Consider the following 12,341-nt stretch of genomic DNA (forward strand, 5'->3'; position numbering starts at 1 on the left):
CCTCTGGCCCTTCGGCGAGCAGTTCAACTTGCTAAATTAACAGAGAACCAGCTTAACCAAAAAAGGTGGAGTTGCCACCAGACCCAGTCCTAGGACAGGGACAGGATGGCACGGCCAGGATATGGAGGGGAATGGGACTGCCTTTTACGACAGTGGCAAGCCGCTAAATGAGCCAAACAAAATGTGCCTCCCATCTGAGTGGAGAACTCGCAGCCTGCTCCAGCCTCTGTCCAATCCCCAAAAAAAGTCTTTCCACTGCCCATGGAGGCAGCTGAGTCAAGTTTCAACAGAGCTGCTGGTATAGGACCCGAGGAGTCCACCCAAAAAGCCATCTTTTTTATGATTTGATCTTTTCTAGTGTTATGGGTTTTCTGTTGGTAAGAGGGAGCGTAAAATTTTGTTCACAGAAAATATTTTAAAAATCTAGCTGTCTTAAATAAAATGTGAAAATATGCCCAGTTCTCCTCCTTTTTCATCTCTCTCCTCAAATGCATTTCATGGATAGTCCTCGTGTCTACATTTTGCTATTAAAGACATAAAGATGACTAACAAGGCTTCCACAAAAGGGATGTTCATCCTTCACTAATTCTTAGCTTTCATAGGGGATATTAAGTATCTCTCTTTTAACAACAATGCAGTGTTGTTAATGCTCATGTCTGAGGAAAGAAATGACTGCATTTTTCACTGATGGACTAAGCACTGCAAAACTGAAGCCATTGTTAATCACGGTTGGTAACAGCTTCTGTCAAATAGTGTCCTAATCTAAACTTAAAACTGACTTGGGTTTGGCAGCAGCTAAGCTGCAACACTGTCAGTACCTGTTCAACCTTTTTTCTGTTTAAAAAAAAAAAAAAAAAGTCTGTATAAGAGAGAGATTCATTTCTTGCTTTAATGCTTCATTTTGTATTTTCTTCGGTATTTCCATTCCCTCTGTTATTTGTGTTGGGGATAATAATTCTGCAGCTGCCATTTGTTCGTTTTATTCCATTCGATTTGCTGACCACTGTCCATGATTCATTTTCAGTTCAATGCGAGTTCTGGGGGATGGTATAAAGAAGCCTCCCATTCATAGGAGAAGGTACAAAGCCAACTAACTTGACTAACCATTTTGCGTTTGAATGTCTACTAACTCCATACCATCATGGTAGCTAATGTGAGGCTAGTCACTACCTGTCGAAGCATTTGTTTTACTGAGTTGCACATCCAGCTTGGCTGCTTTCCCTCTTTAGTCTGACATGGGCCAATTTTTATGACTTGTAGAGCACATGCTAAAGCCATTTCCTCCAGGACGGTGTGCTGGTAACTTTGAGAAATTTTGAACATCATTTTATTGGGCTTTTCCACGTGTAAGATTTGAAGTTGTATTAAAATCATTGTTTACCTACAAGCTTATGCTTAACTTTTATTTAAAGCACATCAGAGACCAGTGCCAATCCTTGTAGGATGGGCGCCTGAGGGAATACATGAGAAACGATCTCAAAGTTAGAGAATACTCTGCAGATCTACAGCTGGTGATGGCTCTAATTTTGCTCTTTTGCTGTTTTTTAAAACCATCTTCCTAAAAGAATAGAAAATAAGTATTTTTGCTTCCATATGTTTTTTTTTTTCTTCCATATGGCAAACTTTCAGTTCCTCATCCTTCATGTAGATACATATTTTCACACGTGTAACCTTTGAGCTATCTATTAACATATGAAGGAGGATACTAATTTTTGACTTAGCAGCCATGTCAGTTGTCCACTTTCATCTATTTAAGTTTAACCTCTCTCCTTCAGTGGTTGAACCTCTGCTGATCTCCCATAGCCTGTTACCTGTCCTCCCATGGCAGGTTATCAAAGGATTTCTTTTACCTTGAAATGGATGGGGTTACCTGAAGTGTTGCTCTAGGTTACCTAGATGCATGTGTAAACAAACTTCCATATCTTCACATACGGAAAAAATGCTACCGTGACCTTACCATGCATCAGCATAAATGAAGTTCAGGAGAGGGCTCTTAAAAAAAGAAAAAAGAGGAAAGACACAAGAAAGAACATGTTTTTTGACTTCTGTGAAGCCACTTTATTTGCATCACTGTCTGCTCTGTAGGAAGAAGCTCAGTGCTTCTCTTCTCAACTCATGCAAATGAGCATCTTTTTACTATTTTTATGTTAATACTCACACAGTTCCTACAGAGGAGCCTTGAGTTAAGCCTGAGACACTGAACTTACACATACCATTGAGAAAGTATGTCTCAAATAGGCAACGTGAAATACTTAATAATTTCTGAAAATTTATAATTTTTTCATAAGCATTCTCTCTTCCTCTTTTCTGCCCTCCCAGCCGTTTTGATATCATCCTCTCTAACACTAGTTGCAGAGTGACAGCCTGAAACTAATTCCAGCGATTTATGTTCTCACACAAGGCTGTTTTATATAATAGCTCTCCCCACCACGGCCCCCAAAGTCGTTTTCTGTAGAGGGTTTTTGCTTGCTCTACAATGATCTCTGCTCAGTTTTTATGGTGTTGCCAATAGATTGTGGGTGGCTCACCAGCAGGATTATGATTCTATAAGTCTGTTTTTCATAGCTCTTGCCAAGAGGTCTTTATCCCTCTCTGAGATCTTCCACCACTCCCAGGCTTCCTCCTGCATGTTTGCCCACTTTCTCCCTCCATCTCTCCCTCCCTCCTCTCTTCTGCCTTCCTTCCTTTGCCGTTTTAGCATTTTAGATGGTCACTGTAAAGTGGCAAGAGTCAGGAATAGATGCATCTTTTTAAATGCGCTATCTAGGGTAAATGTTATGTCATTTCTTTAACAAGGAAAATTCTCTCTCCTTCCATTCATAAGAAAAGACAAGAATTACTGACTCTTGCAAACAAATCAGTGAAAGGAAATTAGTGTAAGAACAGCTCCAGTGGCTGAGACCAAAGATCCATCTAGCCCACCATTCTAGTGGCCATAAGCAGATGACCAGGGAGCGTAAGCCTGGGCAAGTATGTGTGATCCCTCCCTGTGATCCTTTCACAGTCTTCACCTACTTTCTGCTCGGGGGATTTCCTTACCCCCCAGGGGCTGAACACACTGCTGGGAGTGTAGACTGAGGAGATGTATAATGCAGATAGGTTTATCGTGGCCGTGAAGACTTGGTTCTTTTACGACCTCAAGAAAGTATTTAATCCCCTTCCCTCAGTAATACTTCCCTCTACCACCATGGTTTAGTAGGCCCTTGAAGTGTTTGCATATTATGGGAAGGTGTGCCTTCATAAAGCATGTTCATGGCAATGTGCTGAGAGCTGTTGGTGAAGAGTACCTAGAGCTTTGGTGTGCAAAGTACAGGTACTTTAGATGCGTCCTCACCCAGTTAACATCCTTGACAAAATGGGCAGCAATTTTTTGAACTCCCATCCTCAAACCCTTCCTGAATTTTTCCTGTGTTGCACTGTTGCGGAAATGATACAAGGCAGTGGCAAAAGACGGACGCAGTCAGTGGCTTTAAACCTTCCTTTGTGCTGTCTGAACTTTCTGGCACTCACAAATCCTGGCACAAGGATACGGAGACTTGTGCGGCCCTTTTTCATAGGCTTCTGGCCTGGAGCAAAGTGCACTCTGGCCATGTCCTCTCCTTGCATGGATCACGTGCCAGAGGCTGTGAGAAGGACTTGGGCAGTACTGCTTGGGCCAATCTGTGCTGATTCAAAATTCCCTTCAGACAATATATGTTTCCTGGACAGCTTTTGAAGTATTTAGGGGTCCTTTATACCCTGTAGAACCTGCAGTTGGGCCATAATTGCATGGAGGAAAAATAACAAAAAGCAGTATTTAAAATGACAACAAAAATATTTGCATGCTGTATTTACATCTCTTATGTCTTTCATGATGCAACTTGGGATGCTTTGGGGGTATACTGAAAGTTTTTCTAGTCAAAATACTATTTCAAGGACTCTGATTTGAATTAATCACGAGTTAATAGTGAGACAAGCCTGTTTCCCCCCCCCCCCCCAGCCTCTTTCACTGATTTTCTGTGCAACATTAAGAATACCACTCTCCTTTCTTGTTTTTCCCAAGATTTTTTTGAGGTTATTAATACTCGTACGGAGGGGACTTACATGTTTAAATGTTTGTAAGGGATTCTTTTTCTGATTTTGGATGAGAGATGCCATGAAAATACTAATTATTACTAACATAACGGCTATGTGATTCCTAATGCAAAATTGGCTTTGGTGTGTTTGGTCCTATTTTCCCCCAAAACATCTCTCCTCACGAGGAGCGGTTTCTCCAGTATGTTGTGTACCCACTGATGGGATTGGTCTGAGGGAAGCATGAGCTGTCCTACTACCCGTTTGGAGGTAACTGAGGACCTCCATCATTTTTTTTGGGGGGGGGGGGGGTCTTTTGTGTTCTGTCAGCCAGAAATACATATTAGCTATTTCATTGTTTTGTGTGAGTGTTTTTTATCTAAAGATATGCATGAGTGAGAGTCTTTTAACATTCCCCTGTTCTGTAACAATCCAATAATCACAGCCCTTTTCCTTTCTTTGCCTTTTTTGATGTTCCTAGTTTGAGCTGGTGTCCCTCTGGTGTACAGTTCATTACCATGGGTCCTGACTTTAATTGTAGAAGGTATGGTATAAATAAATGTGCAGCAGCAGCAGCAAAGGAGCACTGCCAAAACTGTATTGTCGGCTTTTCGTGTATAGTCTTTTTCTCCACTGCTCTGGCTGAAACATGCACGTGTGTGTTTGCTTCGTCTGCTTTTTCGGCGATTAGGCTTGGTAATGGGTCTTCTAAAGATGGGTGGAGGTGAAGGTGGTGGCTGCTTTTCATTGGCCTTGAGTGTTAAAGAAGCTGCACTGTTGGGTTTGAGCTGCTGTTTTCCTTGATGGTTTTAAGGTGCATTTTGCAGCAGCGATAATCAGAACGATAATTGTGACAGCAAAATAATCAAAGTGAGAGTTAATGTGATTCAGCGCTGCTTTGTTCTGGACAGATCTTATAAAGAATTTAAGTTCATACAGACTTGCTCTTTGTAAATTGAAAGCTCTAGTTTCTTCTTCAAAGAGGCTAATCATGTAAAACCTTCTGTGAAAAACCAATCTGATAGCCACAGATGAAAATTTCCCAGACATTTAAAATACGCATCGTTTGTAAAAGGTCCCAGCATTGAGATTAATGCTTACAGGTCAGATCTTCACCTGATAATGTGCATTAACATAATTGCAGGCCTGTCTCCCAGATTTTATAGCTTCTGTTTTCCTCTGGCAGTTCTTGCTGGTTGTGGGCAGAGCTTTTCAACTCTTTTTCTGAAGACTAGATATTTAGAAAGAAGGCACTCTGCACTTGAATTTACAGAATTAATAACAATTTGGTCTATATGCCCTAACTAGCAATTATAGACCAGTACTACCAACTGATGTCTATTTGATGGGCTACATAATATTATTTGCAGTTTTGAGCCGAGTTATTTGTGTCACAACAAGCTGCCTGATTTTTTCTTGTAATATCATGGTTATTATCTTGGGATGGAAGAAAAAAATGTTCCTCTGTCCTAGATAATCAGTAGGAACGGGACTGATTTCACTACGCAGGTGTTTTAGATTAATCTGTATAATTCCTGCTACTGATACACATTGTTAAGTCAAAATCTTCCTAAAACAGATTAAACTGTAAGTGCCCCAACCAGTCCTCTTTCTCATTAACTAACATGAAAAAGCGTTTATGATAAGCTAAATCTTCTTACTCAAGATTTATTGCAGTTTTTGCTTTGAAGATATATATTTATCAGCCACTTAATACTTCTAATGAAATGTAGAACATTAGCGACTACTATGCAAGTCTACCTGAATTTAAAGCACCTCTGGTTGTGTAAACAGTCTCTACAATTTAGAGTGTTTCTTCCCTTTAATTTGTTTGAATGTTAGCTATTTGGCTACTCATATGTCATGATTAGTCTGAAGCTGAGATACACTTGTCCATTCATTCAGGGTAGGCCATGCTTCAAACTAGCCGGACTTTGTGCGCATAAGATCAAACCTTATTGACATAGGTGTGCTAATGTACCTGGAGGTGAATCTGTAAAGCTTGCACCTTAACCCCAAACTGGACTTGCAATGGGTTTATCGATGCATGGCCACAACGATGAGGGTCAGAAGCAGAAGGTCAGGGTGAAGGAAGGTCAGGTGGAAATAATCACATGTGAAACATTGTTTTAGAGTGTATTAGCATTATTTTCTGTAGAGATCACTTGTCTGTCAACAGCAGCTGTCTCTACGAAGGTTGGCCAAACCTTTCATATCTACCAGTTCTGCAAGCAAAAGTTTATATTTTGCTTAGTTTTGAGTGATCTTAACTGGCTCCACTGGACAGACCTAGCTTCATAAGCAAATGATACTAGGACTGTTTGGCTGATCGAGACAATGTTTATTGAATTAGGAAAAAAAGGGGGGGGGAACAGCTTTGGCAGAAAGAAGGTCATTATCAGTGCTAAAGCCTTGTGCAGTGACAAGTGCTAAACAGACTCAGAGGATGTGTCTGCAAAGAAGAATATTGCATTCAGCACAGGGCTGATTTCATGGCTGCTGGGAGCTGTAGTTTTCAAGTACAGGCAGCACTGGGCTATGCAGGTAGTTCAATTTGGGTGGCTTTATTCCAAGGGGAACCTAGTAAAGCTAACAAAAAAGAATATGTAGAAATATCAAAATCTTTAAGAGTGATTCTAGATTTTCCTCTGCACCACTCAAGCAGGGGAAAAAATAGGAAAAAGTCCGTTGACCCAGGAGTTTAAATCGTCATTCCCAAGCAACCGTTGTGTCTCAGTAGAGACACAAAGGTGCTGCTATTTGTTCTGAAGAAAATGTAAAGATAAATCCCTCCACTGCCACCTGCACTTGGTCATTGAGAAGGAAGGTACTGAGGAATAACATAAGTGTTTCCCTGTATGGTTCAGTTAGTGATTGCATTCTGTTGTACAGTTGAAGGCCCTGTGTGATGAAAGACAGCATGCCATGAGAATTAGTTGGGACCTAACCTCCTTGGTTTTTCTTCAGTTACAGCCTAGAAGGTCTTGCTGGAGACCCTGATGAGAACAAGAAGCCCTCGGCAAGCTTGGAGGCTTCTTCTCTGAGCAGCAAGGACCTCCGACGAAGTCCGCTGGCCAATGATGAATGCGGGTCCCTGGTCTCACTCACTGAAGAACTGGAGCAGGGGGAAATCAGAGACTATGATCACCAGGTAAAGCTGTCCAGCTATTACTAGGATTTTAGAAAACTCTTAAGTCAAAGTCAAGAAAGTTTTTTTTTCCCAAGTGACTGACTGTGAGTGCTGCCACCCAGCATATGTAATATTATTTAAGTCTTCTTCTTTAACACAGAGGTTTTCCACTTTGTTCAAATTTGCTACTTGGTTATTTGGGGCAACATGATTGATGGGCTAAATCTTAGGGGGGAGTATAAGTAACTTCCCAGTTTTCTTCCACTGATTGCTGAAAATCATTGAAAAGTTACTTAACTTTCTAGCATGGATATAGTGATACTGTCAATAAAGGTGTTATAAGGCTTCAGCAACTAATGCTTATGCAGCCTTTTGCAAATCTGAAATACATAGAAGTACCGAGCAGTAAGTTATCTGTTAAAGTTTTCAGGTTTATTTTCATATGGGAGGAGAAAATAAAGATAATTTTGCTTTCACAGGCGTAACTAAAGCCAAAAGGCGTGTTGTTATAAGCAGTAGTCAAGCAAAAGATTAATGGTGTATTAAGCAAATTTAGTGTGATCTCTTTGGAGCAGAAATTTATGACAGGTATTCAGGACAGATGGGCCTAAATATTCTTAGAATCTCTGTTGTTGTTGTTTGTTTCTTTTTTTATTAAAGAAGCAATTGTAGTGTTAAATGTTTGAAATACCCTGGATTTCTGAGCTTGATGGTCCGGCAGTAGCGTTTTCTGGGTACATACCAGAATCGTTAGCCAGCTATTCTATTTACCTAGCAGAGTCGCAGCCATCCATCAAGGCAGTAAACGGGTTGTACAAGATCTGACCAGTAAGAGCTGGTATGTCATGACACTTGCATCATCTCATACTTTGAGGAATGGCGTTTTGGGGAGCACACTGTTGAGCATCCGAATTTTTACCATGTTGAACCTCTTGTCTAGGTGTAGTGAGAAGATGGCATCACAGCAGTGATTTCAGGGGCCATCAGGCAATTAATAACACACGTTTTATGATAGCCTGCAAGAAGGAAACAGTCAGTGCCCATCTCTAGCTGTCCCATAATTAGTTGTCTTTCACTTAAAAGACAAAACAAAATGTTGCATTTCACCTGTACAACTCTGCTTCTATTTTTTGTGGTCTCTGCCTTTCTCACCTATTACCTTATACTGGGAAAAATGCTCTTGATTGTTTACATTTTCTGCTGTTTGACTTTCAGTGTGAATTTCGGTCAGCACGAGGCCTGAACTGTCGTCCGTAATGGGTATGAAGCTGTTGTGCTTGACACATTTGCTCAGTGTGGTTATTCTCTGTTCTGCAGATGCATCAAAGATCACAGCCGCAAGAATTTCATTTCTGTGCTTCTGCTGTTTCTTCTCCACTGACCAAATCTATGTGTCTAATGGCAATTAGTAAACCAGTGCTGGACAGTGAGTAAACGTGATTTTCCATTATCCATATCCATTCCATATACTGTATTATTAAGCATCTCTTGCTACCTTCCCGAGGCAGAATTACTAGTACCTGCTCTTTCTTTCCTGTATTATGTAAAATATAGATGCTTCACTCTTGCATGGAGTTGTGGGTAGAAAGGCAGACCTTATTCACTTTAGATCCTTATTTCCTTCTTCTCAGCATACCCCTGGTGTTGTTAGTTCTGTTGTTTTTTTTCTCTTCTCAGTTAGACTGGTATCAAAACTATGATTTATTGAGTCTGTTGTAGAAAAACCATATTTGAATTTCACATCCTTTCAGAATTTCTTCCTTTAATATTGAGGTAAATTCCACTTGAATTCTAATTTTCCTACTTCTGGATTTTTGAAAGTTGAGATATAGAAACTTGGGAATGCACGCCTTGGTCTCATTGAGGGAGCTTGTTGCTCTTTCTTTATTTTGAAATAAATGTTTTGGGGCAGATGGGCGTAATTTATTAAATCACATTCCTGAAGAAAATAGCAGAAGATGATTAGATGAAATTTTTCAATTTAGTTTAGTTTAATTGAAGCAACAACAAGCATTTAATTTTGCAGCTTCACTGAATTGAAAGAATCATTCTGAATGAATCAACTGAAAGAATCATTCAGAAAGCTGCAGCTGGATGTGCTTAGAAAAGGCCGTGTTACACATGTTTTCATTTTCTTAATTATCAGCCAGAAAAGGGATTTACTTTTTAGGTCACGTCTCATCAGTCAGTGACGGTCTCTGATCTTTTCCTCTTTATTAACATGCTGCTTTCTTGCAGTTACGTAATACGCATCTTTGGGCTGTTGCATGCGATTATGGGTGCTGGGCGGCACCACATGGTCTTGGGCTCATGGCTGTCTGTATGCTGTGATTAGCGCTATTCCTTGTCCCCACAAATGAAAACACCAACTTTTGTTTTGTTTTGTTTTGTTTTTTTGTGGTCAGTAGTCCAAGCATCTCAGTGGAGTTAGCAGATGGGCAAAGGGTTTATTCGATGGTTTTATGTTTTCAGTGAGTTTTGTCATGCAGATTCAATCTGGTATTGTGCTTCTGAAATTAATGCCAAAAACGTTAACTTTAATGGAAGCATCAGATGCAAATGGAGCTGTATTGAAAAAATCAGAAGTTCTGCAAAGCTTAAAAGGGAAAGGTACTTTAAAGAAAGGCGTTTTAGTAATTTAGGAAGCTTGCTGGAGGAAGCTCCCAGAGATTGGGCTTTGTAGGAGACACTTTTAAATTTTTTGCCCTCGTTCTCCCATGATTAATAAGCATGTGGCCTAACGAATGTGTCCCTCAGCAACAGTAACCAAAACACTGGCAAACTTATCCCGTGAAAAGACCAGCTTTTGCTCTGTATGATGGCGCACCCTCTTTCCTCCTTGTGCTGAAGGCCTTCATTATTTTTTTTAAGCAACCAATTTATTGGCATTGCTTCCAGTTGCTAACCAAACACTATAAATAACTCAGCTAACTCCCAGAAAACAGACTCTCTCCGTGGTTAAGAGAGCCTGGCAGGCTGATACTTTCCTCCCTCTTGCTTGAGACTTTCCTTCAGGCTCACAGAGGGGGGTTACAGCAATGGAGGGTTGTGCCACCATCTTGGAACCAGATAAATTGCAACTTTTTCACAATTTTCCTTTCTCATGACCCACATTAAAAATGCCATCAAGGCCTGAGCTGATGGTAGACAATTTTTATTATCCCATCCTTGTCTTTAGTGTCTTTTAGCTGTGATGGTCTCTTTGTGAGAGAAGGAAAAAAGAGAAAGTATTAAGATATCTAGGGGGGCTGTGGAGGAACTAGCAAGGTTCGTGTTTGATTTGAGATGGATGTCTATTAGCTATGGACACCGATGTTAAAAATGACTAATGCTTTTGTGTACTTTCCTTTCTCAATAGCTAATTTGTGACACCTCTGCCGGGTCTCGCTTTTGTAGGAAGGTGGTTTCTGAAAAACTGATGCATTTGAGGAAATGCATCAGATGTTTGAAGAAAGCATCCAAAAGCATTACTCACCTTGGAAATTTAGGTCATGGATTCTCTTCCCAACTCTGACACTTTCCTTACTTTGGAAACTTCAGTAAATCACTTCATTCTTCCTTCATCACTTTGAAACAGAAATGGTGTTACCTGTTGGAGATGTGACCATTAATATATGCAAAGCAGATTAGTGCCTTTTTCAGAAGATCTGGGATTACATAATATAAACTCTCTTGTATCACTTAGCTTTGATGTTCATGTTATTGCAGCAGAACACTTAAGAGTCATGCAAGAATAAATTCTTGATGTATTGGGGATAAATTTGGGGAAAACTTTAATTGTCCGTGTTTCTTCATTCCACTTGCATAATTTTATGGTAGGTGTTAAACAAACAAAAAAAATCCCTGACCCCTGCAAATACATCTGAATGAAAAGGAAACAATATGTTTTGCACAAAAGCTTCAAAAATTAAATCCAGTTGAGCAAATATATGGACAGCTTTCTCCTATCTTTCCCATATATTGTCATATGTACTGAGATGGGAGCAGCTTCCAAGAGCAAGTTTCTAACCCACGCTTCATTTGATGTCTCCAAAAGTAGCTGTGGCCATTCACAACTGCTAATCGTTTAGCATTTCATAGAAGGAGGTCACAAGAGCTGTTGGCTGGAGCATTCGGAAGATTGCTTTCAGCTCTGGAATAGCAAATTTCCAGTGTGGAGCATTGTTACAAAGCCAGGAACTGCTATAAATAAAACCACTGAAATGGAAGTTGAATTGAACTGTGCTGGAGGACGTTGTTCTATTTACAGTAAAGTATTATTGTTCATCTTGACTTTTAGTCTAAATAGATGCTAGACTACAGAAGAAGGAAAAAGGTTTTTTTTGAGTCATGTCCTGGGACAGTAGAAGAACTCTGGCTAAAAGACAGTCTAAACCAAACGGGTGTCTGAATCTTACTAAGAATTCTTCAATTTGAATGCCTTCCACTGGGTCCATCTCTAGGATTGTTCTGCATTAGGTGATGAAGTTGGAAAAGTGTGAACGCAATTTTAGTCAAACCCTTGAGAAGTTGACGTTTATGACTAATGGCTGAAGGAAAATCTCAGGAGAGTTTATTTTGCATTGCATGTTTTGCATGAATATTCCTCAGCTAATATTTTTGTATTCTGAATTCAGCTTTGTGGTAAGACATCAGCAATACAAAAGCTTCTCTTTGTATGGGGCCAAAAGGACATGCGTTGGGTTACAGGCTGGAGGTTGCCATCTCGGGTCAAATGAAGAGAAGGTTTGGGAAGTATATTCCTCAGGGATCTCCATAATAGGCTATTTGGCTTGCCCATATCATATATGTGCTGTAGACTTTTATAGTATAATAAAAATTTAAACACATCTGCTAGAGAATCAGACATGTTCTAAGAAAATATGAAGAATAGCACTCAATTAATGTATATTTATTTTATTAATATTCAGCTATGTAGCAATTTCATTTAAAAGTAGAGTGGCTGGTAGATTTCTACATCTCTTTTCAGAGAAAACTGTGCTTTTAAAGAATTGTTGCAAGGCTGCTGCTATGTAAGCACTTTTCTTAAAAATAAATTACTTTTAAAAAGCAATTAAAGTAAACCCCTTTTAGTGTGCAAAGTTTTCAGGAGAAGCCATGAGCAAATAGCGGGGATTTCTGGAAAGATGCATAGTACTAGCAGATAAATACGATTTCA

The 12,341-nt window shown here is 39.8% G+C and overlaps 1 protein-coding gene across 7 annotated transcripts in view; it reads left to right on the forward strand.

The window, feature by feature from the left end:
- AKAP13 (A-kinase anchoring protein 13) overlaps positions 1–12,341 on the forward strand; it is a 236,478-nt gene that overhangs the window by 182,684 nt on the left and 41,453 nt on the right. For 6 of the 7 annotated variants that reach the window (XM_067305659.1, XM_067305657.1, XM_067305660.1 and 3 more), the window contains 4 exons: positions 1,025–1,078; positions 4,535–4,597; positions 7,021–7,204; positions 8,501–8,609. In XM_067305659.1, coding sequence (XP_067161760.1) covers positions 1,025–1,078; positions 4,535–4,597; positions 7,021–7,204; positions 8,501–8,609 — 410 coding nt within the window. The remainder of the gene's footprint in view (positions 1–1,024; positions 1,079–4,534; positions 4,598–7,020; positions 7,205–8,500; positions 8,610–12,341) is intronic. The other variant, XM_067305664.1, reaches the window with a different exon arrangement.

Source organism: Apteryx mantelli, chromosome 15, assembly GCF_036417845.1.
Source record: "Apteryx mantelli isolate bAptMan1 chromosome 15, bAptMan1.hap1, whole genome shotgun sequence".
NCBI classification, from domain to species: Eukaryota; Metazoa; Chordata; class Aves; order Apterygiformes; family Apterygidae; genus Apteryx; species Apteryx mantelli.